This window comes from Ceratotherium simum, chromosome 7 (genome assembly GCF_057802395.1).
Source record: "Ceratotherium simum simum isolate JZ-2026a chromosome 7, ASM5780239v1, whole genome shotgun sequence".
Lineage (NCBI taxonomy): Eukaryota > Metazoa > Chordata > Mammalia > Perissodactyla > Rhinocerotidae > Ceratotherium > Ceratotherium simum.
Window position 1 is genome coordinate 73,047,769 of NC_141906.1, and position 23,261 is coordinate 73,071,029.

The 23,261-nt window shown below is 41.6% G+C and overlaps 1 protein-coding gene across 1 annotated transcript in view; it reads right to left on the reverse strand.

Moving 5' to 3' along the window:
• Positions 1-23,261, reverse strand: part of CLMP (CXADR like cell adhesion molecule) — an 84,579-nt gene that overhangs the window by 7,483 nt on the left and 53,835 nt on the right. The window contains exon 2 of the mRNA XM_014785002.2: positions 10,225-10,382. Within this exon, the coding sequence (XP_014640488.1) occupies positions 10,225-10,382 (158 nt within the window). The remainder of the gene's footprint in view (positions 1-10,224; positions 10,383-23,261) is intronic.

Genomic DNA, 23,261 nt, shown 5'->3' on the forward strand with positions numbered 1-23,261 from the left:
GTTTTTTTTTTTTCTGAGGAAGATTCGCCCTGAGCCTACATCTGTTGCCAGTCTTCCTTTTTGCTTGAGGAAGAGTCACCCTAAGCTAACATCTGTTGCCAATCTTTCTCTGTTTTATATGTGGGCCGCTGCCACAGCATGGCCACTGATGAGTGGTATAGGTCCACGCCTGGGAACTGAACCTGGGCTGCTGAAGTGGAGCGTGCCAAACTTAACAACTAGGCCACTGGGGCTGGCCCAAGAAATGAGTTAAAGTGTTGTTGGGGACCAGGACATGCCACCCCAGAATATGCCACTTTGCATGTGCATAAGAATTAATTTCATCTGAAGGCATATGAGCTCCTGAAATCCCTTATCTGCCTAAAAGCAGAGCCTCCCAGAAGACTTTAAGTGTCATAAATTCCCTCTCCTGGAATAACTCTAATATTCTCTTCTGGGAGACCAGAAATCGGCACCACGCCCAGATAGACATTGTCACAAACTAGCATGTCTCGCATCTGTTCTAAAGGCCCATTTACCTTTCCAAAAAGTCATTTGCTTTCCCATAAGTGCCCGTTCTCCCTCTCCCTTTCCCCAACTAAGTTAGGTACATAAGCCTAAATCCTAACTACCCCTTTGAGTTACTCATCTTTGGGTACTCCCATGTGTTATGTACACAATGCATGCCTTAATAAACTTCTGTTTGTTTTTCTCTTGTTAATCTATCTTTGTCAATCTAACTTACAGTGCCCCAGCCTGAGAACCTAGGAGAGTAGAGGGAAAAAGATATTTTTTTCCTCCCCTATAGTTTTAAAAGACAACTTTTTTTAAAAAAAGGTAAAATGATGACTTTCATATACATAGAAAAGAAACATGTGTCACAGATTTTATTTAACTCACTAATTAATGATGGAACCAGAAAGATATTACAACAGGGTCAAATAAGAATTGGACTACAAAGATTTATATTCTTTGGACAAAATTCATTTGCATCTCTAAGGACAGGAAACATGGGCATCACCATCAGCATTCTACAAGTTAACTTCTATTTCTGTGAAAATTAATACATGAGGAAAATTAGACTGTAATTCATCTCCAGAAAACTTGGACTCTTAAGCGTGAAGATGACGTTCAGGAGGCACCTCCCTATGGTATTTGTGCGGGGTAGGGGCAAGTTTTCAGCCTAGGGTAGGGAGAGATCCTCTACTAGTACGATAATGAGGGGAATTAGATCTCTTGAAGGTTATGTCCCCTGTCCCCACTGGTCTACTGTCTCCTCCCTTAGCATGTGGTCTCCTGGTTCAACTCACTGAGTCTCTGTGTTAGAGTCCTTGAAGGGCTACTGAGAAGAGTCCTGGGGGAGAGTGTTTCTTTCTGGCTGGGATGGGGATGGAGGGGGCTGGGAGTAGCTTTACCAGGACAGCATCATCAGGCTGCTCCTGAAGGCTAAGGTGAACTTTTCAAAGACTTTTGTCAGCAAATTGGTAAGCATGACCAATTAGAGAATATTTAGGAGACAGAAGAGTGGGCAAGAGGAAGAGGAGTTGTCATCCAGAGGTAAGGCTGGAAATGTGAGCAAAGGCTGGACTTGAATGTTAAGCTAAAGAGATCCAAGATGATAGTTGTTTTACCCTAGATGGTGGTATTTTACTCTGAGTTCTCATTTTTGTGTTGAGATATCCACTATTTGGGTAGCTTCATTTTCCCTTCTCTTTTCTTGGTCTCTGTATTCGTGCTCTCATTGATCTAATCCAGTCTCATGGCTTTAAATACCGTCCACATGCTTATAATTCCCAAATGTATATTTCCAGCCCAGGCCTCACCCCTGAACGTTAGACTCATATATATGTAACTGCTTACTCAACACCTTCTTTGTGTGTTTAATAGGTGTCTGAACTGTGGTAAGTCCAAAAGTAAACCTCTGATTCCTCTCCTCGCCCTACACACTCTGACTCCAAACCTGCCCTGTCTAGTCTTCCCCCTCTCAGTTGATAGCAATTCTCTGGTTTCACAGGCTTGTGCCAAAAACCTGGGAGTAGTCCTTGACTCCTCTCTTTTTCTCATACCACAAGTATACATTTAAATAAGGTGGTCAGTCTATTGGGAAATCCAGTTGGTTCTGTATTCTCTGAATGTATTTTATTCAGAATCTGATCACTTCCACTGCTACCATCCTGGAGGCAGCACATCTCTCGCCTGGATCTTTACTACAATAGCCCCTTGACTGGTTTTCCTGTTTCCACTCTTGGCCTCCTATAGCCTGTTCTCAAAACATAAATCAGTCATGATACTCTTCTGCTCAAAACGCTCTAATAGACCCCAATATCCTTCAGAGTAAAAGCCATCATCTTTACTATGGACCATGAGGCCCTACATGATCTGCCCCCTCCGCCTGACCTCATCTACTGTTCTGGCTCACTCCAGCTACCTGGCCTCTTTGCTGTTCCTCAAACATGCCAGGCACCCTTCTACCTTAGGGCCTTTGCTTTGGCTCTTTCCTTGGCCTAGAACTCTCCTTCCCTTAGATAGCTCTAAGGCTGGTTCCACATCTCCTTCAAGCGTTTGCTCTAATGTTACCTTCTAGTGAGGTCTACCTTGACTACCTTATTTAGATTGCAATCTGTCCCCTGGCCCACCATCCCCCTTCCCTGCTCTGTTATTTTCATAGTATTTCATGCTGTCAAATGTACTATATAATGTTTTTCTATGTCTGTTTTCCACCACTAGAATATATGCTCCTCAAGGGCTGGGATTTTTACATGTTGAGTTCATTGGTATCTCCCAAGCACCTACAACAGGTGCTGGCACATGGTGGAGGCTCAGAATTTGTTGAATAAATGATGTCATCTTGGATCTATTTATTGTAACATTCAAGTCCAACCTTTGCTCACATTTCCAGCCTTACCTCTGATGACAACTCCTCTTCCTCCTATACTCTCTTCTGTAGAGCCTCAGTGAGTTGAGCTCAGTGAACTGTCAGTGAGACCACATGCTAAGGGAGAAGGCAGTAGAGGAGTGGGGGCAGAGGGAACAGCCTTCAAGAGATCTAATTCCCTTCATTATCATACCAATAGAGGATCTCTCCCTACCTGAGCCTGAAAACTTGCCCCTGTCCCCCCATACTCCATAGGGAGGTGCCTCCTGAACATCATCTTTATGCTAAGGAATATTCTGGAAAGTACAAGAAATGCATGATTTCAGTCAAATGTCCAGTGTTTATTCCCAGACAGATGTTTTGTCTTGAATTTCTACATTCTTTTCAATAGAAGCTGTAAGTTATGGGGGGAAGGGACAGAGGGAAGGAAAGGGATTTAGCTCTAGGAATCTTGGGTTCAGATCCTAGCTCTGAAATCCATCTTGGGCAAGGGTCCTCACCTTTTAAAGTCTAAAAGGTTTAAAGTCCAAGTTTTCTGGAGATGAATTAAGGTCTAATTTTCCTCAAATACTAAAGGAAAATTACTATAACAATTCTTATCCTACTGACTTCATAGGCTTGCAGTAAGTATTTTAAGAGACACTGCCTGTGAAAGGGCATTGTTCCTTCACTCAGTGACCATTTAGCGACAATTTTGTGCCAAGCACAGTGCTTGGCTCTGGGCTAAGAAATGTAAATTAGATGTAGAAATGAAAGTCCATCAACAAAATGCAATACATTCAGTCAGGGATTTTTGTTTCTATTTAACAAACATTTATATGGTATTTATTTTGTGCTAGGCACTGTTCTAAATGCTTTACAAATATTAACTCTTTGCATTCGAGAAAAAAATGGCAGCATGATGCAGTGAAAAGTTTAAGACGATTAAGGAGATTAAGGAAATTAGTCTCTCCAATAAACTGCTTAGATTTAAGGCCATTCTTTTGTTTCATAAATATTTGTAGAGTGCCTCCTATGAGGTGGGTGCATATATCTTAAACTGGGGTAGCTGCAGTGTAATCCTGCTGGAATGGGGGAGTTCTTTTGGGCCCTCCGGTATTCACTGATTAATAACTGCATTTCCCATTGAGGCTGGACACCCCAGGGAGGAGTTCTTGAGCCAGGGAGAGGTTCCTATCTTATTCTGATCCCTTAAAATGCAACCAACCTCATTTGCCAGGCTGTGGCCGGCATCATTTCTGAGTAATTTCTTAGTTCCACCTCATTGCTTTTTGTTTTTCTCCCAATCAGATAAAACCTATGAACTCTGACCCAGAAAAAAGGTACATAACATAATAATCCAGAGCATTCCTAGCATTAAAGTAAAGCCTTGTGCTTCAGACTCAGACCAGGAAGAACTAGGATCACAGCCCTTCTCCCCACATGGTACTTGTTTGTTTTAAATGTTTGCAGGGCGTTGTTGGCCCCACATCCTGTTGCACTTCATAAGAAGGATATGTTTCGGGGCCGGCCCCGGGGCTTAGTGGTTAAGTGCGCACACTCCGCTGCTGGCGGCCCGGGTTCAGATCCTCGGTGCGCACCGACGCACCGCTTCTCTGGCCATGCTGAGGCCGTGTCCCACGTACAGCAACTAGAAGGATGTGCAACTATGACATACAACTATCTACTGAGGCTTTGGGGGAAAAAATAAATAAATAAGTAAAATTATTAAAAAAAGGATATGTTTCTTGTGGGGTGGAAGGAGCTGCCATAGAAATGCCACGCTGGTGGGACAACCGGGAGAGGAGGAAATACATTAGCAACAGGAAAAACTGGAAGCTTTAGAGCTTATCTCCACTCTAAGGCTGAAAGTGGAGGGCTGATTTTGGAGATAGGACAAGTAAGCTTGGAACACTTAATAGGCATTCAATTAATGTTGTTTTCTTTTTTTCTTTCTATGTTTTTTGGTGAGGAAGATTGTCCCTGAGCTAACATCTATGCCCATCTTCCTCTATTTTGTACGTGGGACGCCACCACAGCATGGCTTGAGAGCAGTATGTAGGTCCGCACCCGGGATCCAAACCTGGGAACCCAGGGCCACTGAAACAGAGTGCGCGAATTTAACCACTGTGCTACCAGGCTGGCCCCTAACGTTATTTCCCTTCTTTCTGATTTTTCTGTATTTTCCCCAGGTGTATAGTCACCTATAAGGAAGTCAGTTTGTGCTTCTTTGGAAGAATGAAGAGATTCTAAACCTAAAAATCAGTAAAGACCTGGGTAATTTTTAGGAACTTTTGGGGTTTTCAGGCTTTCAGACGTTGGTGACCCTTTTTGGTCTGGGGGATTTCTTTCTTGTTCATGTTAATATTTGGACTGACATTTGGAAATACCTTTGTCTTGAAAGGTACATTTGACTTTAGAGAGCCTTAGTAGGTGTGGACCAGAGTAGAATCTGGCTGCTTTGGACAGCTGGAAGTACACTACTGTAGGAGTTTTCCAACTTTTTTGAGCAGATTCATAGTAAGAAATACATTTTTCTTCCTGACCCAGCACACACACAGCATACACATAATAACTGAAACATAAGTTTCATGAAAGAGTGTATGTGCAATACACTCTGATATTTTCTAGTCTATGTTAAAACGAAATGAAACAAAAACAAAATGTCAGGTCGCTTAGGATCCACTACTAAGTCCTAATTTTTAAAAATGCTGCACCAGGGCACAGTGATTGAGAGAGCTGGCTGGGAAATCAAATGGTTTACATTCAAATGGGAGCGCCTCCACTTACGGCTGTGTGCCTAGCGTCAGTTAATTAACCTTTCTAAACGTTAAGGTCCTCAACTGTAAACCCTGGATAAGCTACTTCATAGGATTTTTGTGGGAATGAGATAATGAGCACTTATGATCACTTTTATTAGGCTGATTCTGGGTTCAAGAAAGCCTCTAAGGTTTCCAAAATTGTTCAGCCCAGTACCCCAAGAATATTAATCAGTCCATACATTTGTATAGTAAAAATCTCCTTGGCTAAAAGCCTCCATCTGGTTTCCCATCACCTGTGCACACTGTGGACTAAAACTTGGGCCTCTGAATGTGGCACCTAAGGCCACTACAGCCTGGACCATGCCTCATCTTTGGCCCTTGCCCTCACATCTCTGAATAGCCTAGTCCCCAAACTCGATGTCCCTTGATTCTGAACAAATAATGTCTTCTGATGTGTCTTTGTCTTGGATCATGCAGTCGTCTTCTGAAATGCCTCTCCCTCTTTCCTTTTTGCCTAAACAACACTGACACTGGCCTCAAGATCAAGTTCAAGGGCACCTTCAGTGCATACAGCCTTTCCTGGCTCCCCAGTTAGAATCATTGACTCCCTCCTGCGAGCTTCAGCCTAAGGGCACATCTCTACCATAGCACTTGAGTACATTCAGGAAGGGCTGACTCCCGTTTGCTTGTCTCTCCCCCAATCCTGTCCCAATACTTAATGAAGAAAAAAGGGATAACTAAGATAAATGTTTAACATCTTTGGAAAGCAGACATTATACAACTCCAAAATAATCTTAATATAATTAAATAACCATTACTTAATATGAGAATTTCACACACACTTCTGACATGGATTCGGGCTCATTTCCATCCTTGCAATTTGGCTGTTTTTTTCAGACATACATTGAATCTGAGATGCTTGTGTGTCTCTTTGTTTTATTTTGTTTTTAATCTCGGAAATGTAGTGCTGAGACTAAGCCGTTGATGGGGTGTGATGGGAGAACAATGAACATAAATTCTTTTGCAAACAAGTAAAATATTAAATATATGAATTGCAGCTGCTGTAGGGCTGTTTGTCTTATGACATTCCTGATGGGCCTGTTCCAGATGCAGTTTTAGCAAGAGGAGGCAGGACAATTTGTTAGGCCTCGGTATGGAACAGATAGATCAGCTCAACTTTCTGGGAATTGCTCTGCTGTGCCATGTCCTGTGTAGCAATTGTGAAACTGCTTTGAACGAGATGGGTGTAGGCCCCTCTCTCTATGTTTTAGATCAGGATTTTTTCTTGGTCAAAGCCAAAGAGAAAGGGGAAAAGGTGAAGGGAGGGTCAAGAGGCTTGTCATGGGAATTGGAACATCTCTGTCCTAATTTCTCCATCTGGAAATAGAGGGGAAAGGTTTCTGTGGTGTGTTCCTGACTGACCTTGGAGGAGGTGATCACTCTTACTTTGGAAAGTCTAGTGTGTTTCCATCCCTAGAACCAGGAGGAAAGCTCCAATGTTCTAGTGGCCATGCTATCTAGGCTGAAGTTCAGGTGTTCCTGAGACTGCCTACCCACCCCCAAATGTTTCCTGCATATTTGAGCATCCTACACAAAAGGATGAAAACATTTTCTCCTAAGATCGAAATGCAAAGCTAAACTTGGGATCTAGGTCATTGGTTAGCCTACTTTAAGCACTGCATCCATTCCAGCCCTTTCAGTCACCCTCACTCTCATTCGCAACACCCTGGCAATTAAAAACCTTTGGCAACTTTACCCACTAAATTTTTATTATCCCTTCTTGGTATCCTACTGTCTGTGAGTGTAGTTTAAGCCCTTATTGTATAGCCTGAAATTATTCAACTGGTCCTGCTGCTACTCAAGTCCCCCTTCAATCAGTTGCTACACAGTGCCAGAGCGATTGCTCTAAAATGCAAATATGTCCCTTTCACTCTTAAAATCCGTTAAGAACTCCATAACATTACAGGAAACATTCTAATCACCCTAGTGTGGCATGCAAGACTTTCCATGTTCTGGTTCTGCAACCTCGCAGGCTCACATTTTGCCCTCCACCTATACTAGCTGCTTATGATCTCCCAGAATTTTCCAGCCTTTGTTTCTGTGCTCTTGTGATTTCCTCAGGGCAATGCCTTCCATCAACACTCAGATCAGCTGTGCCTTCTTATAGGAAGCCGTCCTGACCTCTCCCCTCCTCCAACTACTCTTGGCCAATGGCTCTTCCCTTGTATTCATCTAGAACACTCTGCTTATCACTATCATGATATTTGTCACTTAGTTCTTAGTTCTCTTTAGGAATTTATCTTTTCACCATAGGGTGTGTGTATAGTGGGAATCCAAGAAATGGTTATTAAATTTAACTAAATTGATTTTGATCTTTTAGAACTTCCAATAGTGTCAAGCTTTTTCCTGCATCAAGGTCTTTGCATAATTAGTTCTGCCTGGAATAATCTTCTCCCCACATTCTCCTTATTTCCTACATAGCACATACTACAATTTCAGAATATTTATGAAGGTAATATAACTAGTGGTTAACAGCCCAGGCACTGATATCAGATTGCCTAATTTCAAAATGCAAAATGGGTAAACTTAAGCAATTTTCTCACTTTGTGTGTGTATATGTACATGCCTCAGTTCCTTATTTGTAAAATGGGGCTAATAATCCTGGTTATGAGGATTAAGTTAAATAAGATAATATGTGCTAAACAGACTTGTGCCTGGCATGTAGCTAACAGTTATTGCTCTCTACTTTTTCTTTTTGTGAGGAAGATCAGCCCTGAGCTAACATCCATGCCAATCCTCCTCTTTTTACTGAGGAAAACTGGCCCTGGGCTAACACCTGTGCCCATCTTCCTCTACTTTATATGGGACGCAGCCACAGCACTGCCTGACAAGCAGTGCATCGGTGCGTGCCCGGGATCTGAACCCCGGGCCGCCACCAGCGGAGCGCGAGCACTTAACTGCTACGCCATGGGGCCGGCCCCTATTGCTCTCTACTTTTAAAACATTTAAAAAATTTTTTGAATGTCATTTCACTGTAAACCCCAAGAACGCAGGGGCTCTGATATTGTCTTCACTATTGTATCCCGGTGCCTAGCATGGCATACAGTAAGTGCAAAATAAATTCGTGTGACTAAATAAATAAATCTGAATGACTGAATAAATGATGACACTTACTTTAAAGTATTAACTGAAGATAAGTAGGGAACTGTGACTGCTTATCAGAGTGTTCAGAAGCCATACCAGTCGCCTTCTTTAATCAACAATTAACTTCCTAACTCTTGTATTCACTTGGCTACATAACCAAGCAACTCTTTTTTTCTTTAGTTTAAATGAAAACACTGGGGTGAAAGATGAGTGGAGTCATTCTTGGCTTTTCATTAACAGAACATGGGCTCTTATTTACTTCATTCAGAACTGAGAGTATCATGTCTAGGACTGACTAAGAAGTTGTTGGAATAAATATGCTCAGGTTAAGGTGACCTTGTTCTACAGAGAGCAGAGAGAGTCTTAGGATGACGTACTATGAGAACAAAATGACAAACAGTATCAAAATAACAAGGCAATGTAGGCAGTTATTTAAGCAGGTTAACCTCCAAAATGATCCTGAAATTTATTTTCAGTGAAAACCTTAGCTTCCCCCAGCACAAACCATCTTATAAAATTAGTGGTATAGACGGAGGAGAGGAAAGGAGAACTTTTCACTTTTTAGTAGGGAAAGAAGTAAAGCTCTGAAAAAGAAGGAAAGTCTAAAGTCAGCTTCCCTAAGTTATAGATTTTTTAAAATCACAAAACTTTGAACAAAAAGTTAAAAAAAAAAAAAAGTCAGTGGGTAAAGGGAGTGAAAATACTTATGCTAGAAAACGTACGTTGAAGAAAGTTACAGTGGCTGAAAGCAGCCAAGGCAGAAAAGATGATAACCGTAGGTTACTTAGTTCTCACTCTCTAATAAAGGCCAGCCCAGTGGATCATCAGGAGCAGCATGCTACAAGTTCTGTTCACACTGCCAAAAGCTTATAAAAACCAGTGGACTATCATGGCGGCCCTCCCTAACCTGAACACTGAAGACCCAGGGACAGCTCCTTTATTTTCCAACTCTAGAACTACTATCAGTTCTTTTGCTGGCCAATTATATATGTGTTAAACATTCATTCATGTCCTGTACTTGTTCCTTTGTATCATATATTTATCATATTACACAATCTTAAAGCTCGGAAGTCATGGCTTTGTGCAAAGCTTAAGCATAGGCATATGGTAATGGTTTCAGAGGAGAAGGAGGGGCAGGCTTCCTAGTATAGGTATAGTTCTGGCTACTGGACTAGAGAATCAAGCTACTGCATCTTAGTCCTCTTCTTTGGAAAGACACTAATCATGCAGATTCCCTCCTTGGGCAAATGATAGATGGCTTTCTAGTAGTTCTTGCTTACCCAAAGAACACAGAATCTCTTATCCTCACAACCCAAATACCCTTTCTTTACAGTTTTGTATGTAGAGTCTTTCAGCTATAAGCCGGATGAGAAAGCAATTCTAGCCCTTTCTGACCCAACAAGAAAGAATGGAGGACTGAGGAAAGGCAAATGCAGGAGGCCAAGAAGAGAGGAGGAGGGAGGCTCTAGCCCGGTGTGTACTTACCACATTTTGTTTCCCTTCATTATCGGTGAGCAGCCATTCGATATCCAGGGTGTCTTTTTCTGGAAGCCCCAGTTGATGGTGACAGGGCAAAGTGACCTTTTCTTCTGCCACTCTCTTGATCTCAGTGTGAGTCCCCAAGGTTCCAACATAGTAGGAAACTGGAAGAGGAAAACCTCTAATGAGTAATGCAGTGTGTGGGAAGCAAATATTACAACTAATAGTTATTGGATGTTCCTGCAGGCAAGGGGTAAGTCAAGGTGTTGGAAGAAGCCTAGACAAGCAGTGCCAGAAGTCCCAGGGTCTCACTCTGGCTCCTCCATTAAACTGAATTAATCATGTCTTCCTTAACCCTCTGAATTACACTCCTACTAATGCCTGTCTTTCCTACCTTGCTGGGTTTTTATGAACCATGAAATCACTCAGGTCAACAACAACTGTCTTTTGATCTTTCTGTCTCCCACTAACAGAGGCTTCTAAAAGGATGGAAACCAAAAGGGAAGGCAGAGCTTGGCATCCTCCCCAGAACAGGCTCCAGATACCAGTTTACTCCTTAGAGCCTTCTTAGAGATAGGTTTCCCTCCCAGACCTCTGAGTAAGTGCAGGAATGCCTCCAGGAACAAGGGGGCTCATATAGGCATTTTCTGCTTCCCTTAGGGATACACATTCTCTTATCCCCCCAACTTCTATCTCTCATTCTTTATTGTTTTATATCATATGGCTTTAAAATTTGCAGTAGCTCTTTCTATCAAAAACGAAATTCTGAGTTACCACATTTGGATCCTGTCTCTCCATCCATCTGTTATCCCTTTGACCAATAGGAATTCTGTTCCACTTTTGGCTTTCTTTACCTCTAACTTTCATCTTTTTCCAGGAATGGTATTCTGTCAGCAACTTTGGGCTCCAAGCTCACCCTCTCTCCTTCCTATTAATCTCTCTTCATTTCTGACTAAGGCTCTGACATTGTTGACTGTTAAATCTACAGTAGTGATGACTGATGAACTGATGAAACCTCACTGGATTCTAGGGATGATGTGTCTGGCATTCAAGGTGTGCGTTAGCTCTGGATCCTCCTTTATTTCCTTACACAGTAATAAAGAAGCTCAGCATGAAAATGATCTCTTTCAAGCCATTCACGAGGTAACAGAGTCATACAATCTCCAGGTTGGAAGAGCCCCAAGTGCCAGGGCTTGTGTGAAGTCCTCTCTCCTGGAGAGAACTCACTCTGCCACTTCAGAGGGTGTTAAGCAGGGAAGACCAAGGATCATGACTAACAGAAGCATATAAGCCACCTCTTTTATTCCCTGTTCATTTCCCAAAAGTGAATAGCAGCAAGTCTGTGGGAAGGAAAAGGGCCTGTATTCTTGCCTGCAGGGAAATGAAAGGAGGAAGAAGGGAGCAGGGGAGACTGTGGTTCTCTCTGCAGGGGGGCTGATTGGGCTGAAACTGCAGGGTTAGAGCCCTCAGAGGCATCCACCCTAAGAGAAGCAGCAGGTGGATTCCCAAGCTCCCTGGCAAAGAAAGGAGACTATAGAAATCTGCTGGCCTAAGGAGGGGCCTTCACAGCCAACAGGATAAACCCCTTGTAGGGTCTTAACTGACATTCTCAAGAAAGTTTCTGTTATTTCTGTTTAGAACTTGAAACTGCAATGGGAGTGGCCACCATTTAGTTACCACTTCCTGTAGTTTGGCTCTTCACTGAGCACTTAACCCTATGAGGAAAGGATTATTATCCAGATTTATTGAGGAACTTTAAAGAGGAGATTAGTGGGGCCGGCCCTGTGGCTTAGCGGTTAAGTGCGTGCTCTCTGATGCTGGCGGCCCGGGTTCGGATCCCGGGCGCACACCGGCGCACCGCTTCTCCGGCCACGCTGAGGCTGCATCCCACATATGGCAACTAGAAGGCTGTGCAACTATGACATACAACTATCTACTGGGGCTTTGGGGGGAAAATAAATAAATAAATCTTTAAAGAGGAGATTAGTAACTTGCCCAAGATCACAAAACTCGGAAGTGACAGAGCAGGGGCTCCACCCAGATCTGTCTCACTGCAAAGCTCACACTCTGACAGGCATGCTATGCTGCTCATGCCCTGTGTTTTATGTGGCTTCCCAGATGTCTAGTTCTCCCATTAGCCTGTGAACTCTTCAAGATTAGGTGTCATTCACCACTGCATTCCCAAAGCACTCAGCCCGGTGTCTTACACACTGCAGGTGCCCAATAAATATTTGTTGGATTGATTTGAATCGAACCCATACACTCATTTTACCAACGAGCAAACTGAGGCCCAGGGATAAAAGAGCCAGCCTATGGTCCTACCACTCATTTAGTGGCTGAAATAACCTATATAAAACCCATTCTCCCTCAGTCCCCATAAAGCAACTATAGAGCAGCAGGGAAATTAGGAGTTTGCACTGAACTAAGCTAAGCGTATAAGAAGGAGCTCTGGCTTCTCTCTCTGATCACTTTCCACTGGACACAACAATGCTCAAATGAAACCAGTGCTCCAGACCCCAAGCAAAGCTAGCAAACCCAGCACCAATTTGATGCTTACAGTGGGCACTTAACTACACATTGAATAAAGAAAAGCAAAGAATCAGCTATGAAAGTTGCCGATTTGAGCCACTAGAGGGAATCAAAGCCTCAGATTGGGTTGCTATCCCAAAAGGAAAGGAACACAGTGGTGGGTGGTGTGCTTTGCCAGAGCACCAAGTTCTATTTATACCACATCCAGAATTAAATACAGCATTGCAGGGAGGGGGGCACTCAATGAATAAAAATGACTTCACTGAAGCAGGGAGCCTCAAGATCAGAGTGCACGCACCTCTAGTCTTCCTTGAACCTTAGCCCCCTAGACTGCAGGAGGCCATGGGGATCCCAGCAGATTTCTCAGGTCCTTCTGTGCTTTTTTTTACCCACACCCGTGTTCCATAGCCTAAGTGGACAGGGGCCTGGGCTCTTTGTATAACTCCCAGGCTTGGCAGTGCGTGTGGGGGCTGCTGAGCATGTGTCTGCCGCCTGGCGGGTGAGTGAAAGGGGCAATCCACTCAGCGGCTAGCCCTGGGTTCCCTGGGTATTGAAGGAGTCATCTTCCTTAAGAAAGACCTTCGAGATCCCCACAATTTAACTTAAGAGGAAACTGCAGCCTGGAGAATTGAAATGTCAATCACAAGCTAGTTAGTGGCAGAACTGCAGGTAAGGGAATAGTCTCCCCTGGGTGTCTGGGACTCTTACAGCATTTGACAATGAGGAGAGGTGCTGGAAGGTGCCAGTGGTGAGGACCGCCTCCGTGTTGTGTGCAAAATGCAGTCATGGAAGCCTAGGGCTCTCCGTAAGTGGAGGCTTCCGCATGCAACTCAGGCACTTAACAAAGGACCTTTGGGAGCTTGGGAGAATTACCCTCTCTGAGATTTAGTGTTCTCATCTGCAAAATGGGAATTAAGTGAGACACTGAGGTAAAGCGCCTAGTGATGGCACATAGGAGTCTCCCCCTAAAATGCTCTTCTGTACTAGAAGAAGGGGCTTTTTCTGAGATCACTGCTGTCTACATTCAGTTAAGATTAGTTTGTGGTGGGGCCGGCCTGGTGGCGCAGCAGTTATGTGCGTGCACTCCGCTTCAGTGGCCCGTGGGTTTGCAGGTTTGGATCCCAGGTGCATCCCGGGTGTGCACCGATGCACCGCTTGTCAAGCCATGCTGTGGTGGCGTCCTATATAAAGTAGAGGAAGATGGGCACGGATATTAGCCCAGGGCCAATCTTCCTCAGCAAACAGAGGAGGATCGGCATCGGATGTTAGCTCAGGGCTGATCTTCCTCACACACACAAACAAAAAGTTTGTGGTTTTATTTTCTAAAGGGCATTTACATTTATTAAAGATTCTCATGAACCTTCAAGCCCTCCTGCAAAGAGATGGGTTAGAGGTAACTTTTTTCCCAACGTGAATACTTTTATATAACTGAGGGAAACTAAGCCACATATTTTGAAGATGAATCTATTGAGAAGATAATAGTAAAATTTTTAAAGGCAATTTCTATGACCAATTGACTATTCATTGACATTAAAACACTCACAATTGAAGTCTTTTTAAAAAATTTTATGTACAAAGCCAGGCGTAACTTTTAATAGAAACTAGGATGTTGCATTTAAAATATCTATTTGTCTCTTATTTCCCCGACAGAGAATTCTTCTGCGTCTCAAATACTTACTGAAGGCCTACAGGGCACAGGCTGCCTGGGGTCTCATAGTTAAGTCTGCATGCTTACTCTCCAAAGAGATCCAAAGAATGGATCCTCCAGTGCTACCTTCATCAACACAGGCACACAACATTCCCCAAGGCCCCATCTAGGAGAGGCCACAGTGCTTGGTGCACAGGTTGAGAACAAGTGGGTTCTTCCTTTACAATTGAGTTGTTGGTTACCAGGCTGTGTAGACATGCAGTTGAAAAGTAACAAAGTTAGAGAGCTATAGTAGTGAGTGTCCCATGTTAGGTTCAGGAGCTGTGCCATTGACACTTTTTAAGGTACAGCAGGGCACCCGCTAATGGGCAGTTGAGGCATGCAGGCACCTTCTTCTACTCAGTGATTGTGCTTTTCTCAATGGACTTGTCCTCTTACCTGAATGGGAAGAGAATTTTCTTGTTTTGCTTTACACAGAATATTTGAGAAAGTGTCGGGGAAATCAAAATCACTGAATGTCAGTCAGAAAAATAAAAAGGACTTTGGAAATTTTAAATCAACTTCTCTCACTTTATGGATCAAGAAATTGAGGCTGAGAGAGAAGTGACTCACCCAACGGCCTCCTGATTTCTATGCTAATATATATAAAATTCTGTAGAGGTGTGTGTGTGTGTGTGTGTGTGCGTGCATGCAGACATGTACCTTCCAGACTGTTTCTGGAATACTGTATGCAATTCAAGATACAGCATGATGCAATGGAAAGAGCATGGACTTTGGTGTCAGATAGATATGGATTTAAGTAGTGGCCACAAGACCAACTAATTCCCTGACTACTCTGAGTCTTTCTTCTTCTCTCTAAAATGAGCATAAAAACATCAACCGTGAGAGATTGTTGTAAGGATTATATATGATATATGTAAAATGCCAGGCACTGGCACATGGTATACAGTACATACGCAACAAATGGTAATTACTATTAATAATAATTGTACACACTGTGCTTTGAAAAACAAGGAAAACCAGAAAAACATGCTGAGGAGGTGAAGCAGAATTGTGAGGAGTTTGGAAGTCATTTTGCTTGATAACTGTTAATATTTGGCCATATTTGCTTTGTCTCTTTCTCCGCATATATATTTTTTGCTGCACTCGTTAAAAGTAAGTTGCAGATAGCGCGACATTTTACCTCTAAATGTTTCAGCAAGCACCTCCTAAAAATAAGGATGTTCTACACAATCACAATGTCATTATCACACCTAAGAAAATTAATACTATTGTATGGAAGATGATTTCTGACAGGAGTGGTTAAGGAAGACTCCGATGAGTAAGTGGAATTGAGCTAGTTCTAGAAAGACAGACAGGCTTTTCCTGCACAGACTTGAGGGAAGGAACAAAGCTTTCCTGGTGAAGGGAGCAGCTTGAGCAAATGGCAGCACCTATCCTCTCCTGTCAGCTTCCTTCAAGCTCCCTCACTGTGAACTAGGGAAGTTTCTCTTCTGTATATTTTGTCTTCTCAACCCCATACCCAGCCCAACCCCAGAATCTCTCCAGCCAGCTCACTTTATGAGGTCTTTGGAAAAGGAAAACCACATTCACTATGAGCTGCTAAATGGCTGATATATTTTAATATCTTCTCAAATACAAATGTGTATTTGATATTTAGAGAAAGCCTAAAGCTAAAGGAATGAAGCTTGCAGGTTATCAGTAGATTTGCAGACATCTGGAAATCAGTGTGGTGCCTTCTTATTTTTTCCTCACAGGAGGTGAGTATTTGTTTCTGGAGTCCCTAAAATTAGTGGTGTAGGTGCAAGGACCTAGGCAGCAGCCTGAGCTGTGGGCTTCAGCGCGGAGAGGGGAGGCAGATTTTGAGCTTCCTCCCCCTTCCCAGTCTGTAGGTTGGTTTTAGAGGAGGAGAGGGAGTGGAGAAGGGAGGAAGAAGATGGAGTAGGGGAGGAGGCTGAGCCAAGTAAGAGAGCAGAGCGGAGCTAGAGGTAGGAGGAGAGAAGAGGGAAAAAGGGAGAGCCTTGTACTGACAGAAGATAGTTGAAGTTTTCAGACTAAACACAGGCTGATTAAAAATGATCCACTCACCTCCCATGCCCTCTGTAAAATACTGTCTCAATATATACTCCATATGTATTTAACCACATTAAAAAATCATGTTGAATTCTTCACTTGTCAGGTATAGTCCTGGGAATACAAAGATGATAACAGTTTCTCCTCCCCCTTCAAACCATTTGAAAGCTAATGATTAAAAATACTTTACATTTATTTAGCAATTAACAACTCAGCTCATTCAAATGCAGTATCTCACGTGAGCCCCATGACACACGATGAGCTAGTGTTATCACCTCTGTTTTACAGAAGAGAAAACCGAGGACCACACAGCTGAGGCCACACAGCTGATGGGTGGCACTGTGGCGACATGATCCCACCTCCAATTTTTATTCTATTCTCTTGCCCACACCAAAGGGCATTACCTTTGCCTTGAAATTGGCTGGCTGTAAACAAAGATACCATGTTGATTAAATGCAGATGGCACAGAGGTAGGTAGCAGAGCTGATCCGATAGGACACACTTAAGATCTATAATTATCTTGCTAGCTGGGATCCTGAGCCAAAAGCAAGATGAAATTTAATAGAGAAAAATGTTAAAAATTACAGCTAGACACAAGTACAGGGTGGGAAAGACCTGGAGGACCTGGGGTGCCACAAGATTTATATTGACCAGTAGTGTGATGTGGCTGCTGAAAAAGCCGACAGAGTCCGGGCTGCATTAATAGAGGTTTGATGTCCCAAACATGGGGAGTGACAGCTTCATTGTACTCTGTATTAGCCAAACGAGCACATCCAGAACATCTGTGTTCAGTTCTAGATGCTGTACACGAGAGGGACATCGACCAAAAAGTTGGCATTCAGAGGGTTGTGACTAGAGATGATGGGGTCTGAAAAACATATCATATGAGGAATAGTTGACACAATTATAAGTGAAAAGTTAGGAGGAAGAAAAACTAAGGGGCAATAAGGTAGCTACCTTCCAACATTTAAAAGGCTACAAAACAAGTAATAGGCTTATTGGATATTGTTCCTGAGGGCAGAATTAGGTCCAGATGGCATAATAGATTCAACCATAAAATGATAGACTGAGACCTACAACACCTCTTTCCAGTTCTGAAATGATATGATTCTCTTGCAAAAGACTTATTCCATTTTGGCTTAATATGTTGATAGACTTTCTAACAGTCCTGTGTGATAGGAGAATGAGTTGGATCATTTAGTGCATTTTCCATTACTGGAATCATTCAAGTGGGAGTAAGTCAGGAGCTGTGAAGAGGATCCTTATATGTGGATATTGAACTCAATATTTAATGTCTTTCCTAACTCTAATATTCAATGAAATATTTATTGATAAATATAATAAATATTCAAGGGACTGTCCTAGTTGAATGGGATGCAAAGTATAAGCTACAAATGTATACTAATATCCGTTAATGTATTTTGTCACCATCAGTCTGCACTTACACAGTTTATACAAATGGTCTAGTTTTGTTCCATTGTCAACGTTACTTTTAAATATTGTTGAAGGGCTCTTTGAAAGAACTAAAAGGAACTGGCCCATGCAACTGTAATATTTCTTTCCTATCTGTGGATGTTTTAATCCACAAGGGGGCAGAATTTACTTACAGAGGATTAGCCATGCCTCATCTTTAATATAGTTCTTATATTATTAGTAAAAAGAATTATAATTGACAAAGAATTATAGACTACCTTGGATTTAAACTTGATAGGCACTTTGTTGCCATTTGTAGTCATATGCTAAATTTCAGACCATCTGCATTTAATTTTGAAGGGCCATGATAAAAAAGGAAATCTTAGAAAATATAGTCAGATATTTGAGAGGAAATTTATCAAAGAAATAGAAGCATACACTATTTTAATAATTTAAGGTCACTGTTTTAACTTTTTCCAACTGAAACAGATGTTTACTTTGAGACCAAAAAACTTATTTTAATTGCAGAATTTATTATGAAACAAATCAGTTACTCAGGTACTGTGAAGTATTGTCTGTAGAGAGTCAATAGGGAAAGGCAAAGAGGGCAAGATCAAACATCTGTCCCAGATGGCTTAGAGGGACTGAGGAATCAGCAAAAGAATTCTCAGGGTCTTTGCGATCTTGGAGTTTGGTCTTTGTTCTAGGCCAGTATCATACTGAATTAAAAATTCCTGAAATGCTTTGGTTCTATGTAATCTAGAATCTCAAGCTTGGGAAGCCCAGCAGAAGGTCATTGTCTTGCCTTCAGGGCAATTTCATATTTAAAACTAGTCTGCTGAAATGTATCAAAACGTTCATATTCTCCTTTTATCACTGAGAATCTGAAATCACAGCAAAACTATTCCAAGATCTTGACGGGTCTGTTAGTATCAAATTTTTTATTATAGTATATGACAGGATATTTCAGGATACCGAATTCTACAGCATTTCCTTAAACAAACACCTTATCCTCAATGCTTCAGATTCTGGGTGCTACAAACAGGAACATTGAAAAAATAGTTGACACCCAGAGGTGAGTAACCAGGAGTGCACATTTGTTCAATGAATATGTGTGCTAGATGCTGCTGGGGATACAAAGATGAACAACATTGTCTTTTGTCTATGAAGAGATCACAATAGAGAAAACTGGCAGCCAGCAAACCTAGTTCAAGGCAGTGTGTGATCAATTTCAATGTGCGAGTCATAAAGGGCTATAGGTAGTCAGAGGAGGAAGATCACCAAGGTGATCAGGGATGCTCCATAGAAAAGGAAATATTTTACCTGAGCCTTAAAGAATAGGTTGGAATTTTAGCAGCTGTAAATGATAGGTGATGCCATTCCAAAGACTGGGAATGGCAGCCTGACTGCTTAGGAAACCAATTGCTAAGCTGACCTCAGCACTTGAAAGATTGGAACGTTTCCGTGGGCCCTTAATCCTGACAAATTCTCAAAGACTGGTTAGTAATATCACCTAATTAGCATGTAAGCTGTGCCACTGTCCTACAGACTGGGCGTTGACTATCTGGGAGTAATGTTTTATTCTGATTTCTCTAATAATAACTGTCGGGAAAAATACCAACCTGGTCTACAGGGATCACTCTGTGACTCAGAAATACACCAGTTATCCCTCAGAATTCTGTCCTCAGTAATATACTAGTACATGTTCCATGCATGTATTCATGTTCACATATGCAGGGAAACATACACATACCTGTCTACAGACCCCACAAGCATGCCTGTGTCACTACACAGATCAGATAAGAAGATGTGCCTTTGATTCTGAGACTCTCTGAGAACTAGATCTCTTGCTAACCTATTTCATTGGCATGTCTATTTATAGCCTCTATCTCATTCTAAATGCTAAGTCGCTTTCTAAATCTAAATCTTTTATTACCTTTGGCGAGAGATTTGAATACAGGGGGAAAATTAAAAATAGACACAGACTTACTCCTGAGAGGGCAATAGTCAATTTTTAGGGATTCATGGCAATGGAGAATTGAGATTATGCTGGTAATTAAAATCCACTGATAAATTAAAGCTTCAATTCAGCCTTTAACTTTACCCTCCCTCTTTCATCTTCCTATTAACAAAGAAGATGACTGGTCTGAACTTATCTCTTTTCCCTCTCAGTCGCCCTCTCTAGGGACAGAAGAGCCAGGAAACAAACAAAATGATAGATAGTACAAATTTGCCATCCAATATATTTTAAAATCCCCATATGGAAGCATTTATTAATAATAGATAATTTTTGAACACTTATTATGTGCAAAGCATTGCACTACTTGATTTATATTGATTTCCATTTTTAATCTTCTCAGCAATCCTGTGAGGTAAGCACTATTATCCTCATTCTACAGACAAAGATACTGAGATGGAGAGACTAACTTGCCCAAGATCAGAAAGTTAGTGAGGAGTAGAGCCACGATTCTAATCCAGCCATTTTAACTCTAATACCTATACCCTTAACAGTATATTATACTGTCTCCCAGTATATGTATTTAACAAAAATTTTATTGATCTAGAGTTATGCTAGTATTTTTGTGAGTTCCCTCAAAGCTTTTTATCATCTTCTTTTCTACTCTTGGTCATGTACAGAAATGCTGTTAGAAGTCTAGATAGTGGTTACTCTTGGAGGAAAGGCTAGTGAGTTGAAGGGAACATGGGGAGGCTTCTAAGGAGGTGGCTATGTTCTATTCCTAGATTTGGGTGCTTATCACTTGGGTATGTTCATTTTATGAAATTCATCAAGCTGTACACTTGTGATTGTGCATTTTTCTGTGCATATATTGTACTTTTTATTAATTACCTATTGTTGCATAACAAACTTTCCCAAAATTTAGTAACTCAAAACAACAAATATATCTTATCTCATAGCTTCTGTGGGTGAGGAATTGGGCACAGCTTAGCTAGACAGCTCTGGCTTAGAATCTCTCATGAGGTGCAATAAAGCTATTGGCCGGGGCTCTGGTCTGATCTGAAGGCTTGACTGAGGTGAGGAGAGTCCATTTCTAAGCTTACGCATGTGGTTGTTGGCAAGTCTCAATCTCTCGCCACATGGGCCTCTCCACAGGGCTGCCTCACCACATGGCAACTGGCTTCCTCCAGGGTGGGTGATCCAATCGAGAACACAAGAAAATGCCTAAGATGGAAAGTCAGAGGAGACATCTCATCACTGTGACCATATTCTATTTGTTATAAGCTATTAAATAATTCCAGCCCACACTCAAGGAGAGGGGAACACTAGGAGGCAGGAATCATTGGGGACAATCTTAGGGGCTGCCTACCACAGACTTGAATAAAAGTTTAAAAATTATAAATTAACTTCTTCTGCCTCCTTACTCACAACGATAATCATTGTCTTATAGAATTGAAAATGCTTTAACCAATTCACTAGTTTTTTGGTAACTACAACATCCCTGAAGAGTAGATTATGACATGAATTCTTCTTTCTGTTTTATAGAAATGTAATAATAAGCTTGATATTACTACTTTTATGTTTGTGTAGCACTTTTCAGATTTCACAATTCTTTCCCATACATATTTTGAGTTTTGTTTTGCAGAATAAGTGGGAATTGTAGTTTAGTGTTAATCTGAAAGTACTCTGAAAATTATAAAAATGCTTTATAATATTAATAATATCTAGCATTTATTGAGTGCTTACTATATGCCAGTTATGTAGGCTAAGGGATATGTATATATATAAATATATATTTATACCTAAAAATTCTTTTAATCATTTAACCCTATGAGGCAGGGCTTTGCCTCATTTTACAGAGCAAAACCTAAGACTCAGAGAGGCTAAGTAATTTGCTAAGATCTCAGAGCTAATAATTGGTAGAGCCAAAATTTAAACTCAAACAATCTGACTTCAGGCCTCCTATGTTCTACAAATGGTGTAAACCATAACCTTCATATCACTCTGGTAATACATTTTCCTGGAATATGTCATGGGGAAATTTTTACAAAAGTTGTCCCATCCTGATCTCAGGTGGGATAAAAGGAATTATCTTGAAAGATTATGGCAGATAGAATGTGCAAGACAGTAATTCCCCATATGGCACTTGTATCCAACATTAAAGAATATGGTAGTCTTTCTCCAAGAGGCTGATGCTACTGACCTATGATCATTTGAATAAAGTGGAATAAATTCTTACTAATTTGTTCATGAAAAAGATGACCATATTCATCAGACCATTCATTTAACACAGATTCTTTTAAAAAGGCTTAAAAATAATCAGTGTGTTAGATAAGTCCTTAAAGACTACAATAAGCTCTAATATGCTTCTTATATCAAGTGTGTGAGCATAACTATAATCAGGCCTAGCTCATGCTTCACAAGAAACATCTCAGAGCTTCTCTTTTCCCAGAAACAGATAATGGCAATTAAAAATCTGGACCTTGGGGCCGGCCCCATGGCTTAGCGGTTAGGTGAGCGCACTCCGCTGCTGGCGGCCCAGGTTCGGGTCCCGGTTGCGCACCGACGCACCGCTTCTCCGGCCATGCTGAGGCGGCATCCCACATACAGCAACTAGAAGGATGTGCAGCTATGACATACAACTATCTACTGGGGCTTTGGGGGGAAAAAATAAATAAATAAAATCTTTAAAAAGAAAAAAAAATCTGGACCTTGATCTGTATGCTACTTAATGATGTTTTGCAGATAAATCGGCTAAACCAGACTTCAGCTTCTCACATTAAGGTGGTAAGAATAGAGCCACCATTGCAATTTAGCTCCATGCACCCAGTATAAATCCCTGCAGAGAATGTCAGGTCTCAGCAAGGGAGGATTTGTAATGCCAAGTAATTTCCCCTAACTTTACTTTCTTCCTGTCATTCACTCACACCCAAATGACTCAAATGGGTGCTTCATGCTTATTTATTCATTCACTCACTCATGTATTTATTCAAATGACCTAACTATGAGTCTTGGCTTTGGCTTGCCAGAGGATTGTCTTCCAGATGATCTGTGCATTTTCACCAGTGCAGCAAACAGGTTCTGGCTGACGTACCTTTCTCCCTGCCTTCAGACTCAGTGTACTTCATACTTGGAGGAGAGGAGTGAAGAACAAGAATTCACCCAAGTGCTTTATTATTTAAGATGAGTGGTTCCCAAAACCAGTTAATTATTAGCATCATTTAAAAAGCTTTAAAAAACTTTTTTGAATAATGTAATATAAACATTCTATTCTATTCTGTTCTAAATTTTATTTATTTTTTCCCCCAAAGCCCCAGTAGATAGTTGTACGTCATATCTGCACATCCTTCTAGTTACTGTATGTGGGACGCGGCCTCAGCATGGCCGGAGAAGCGGTGCGTTGGTGCGTGCCCGGGATCTGAA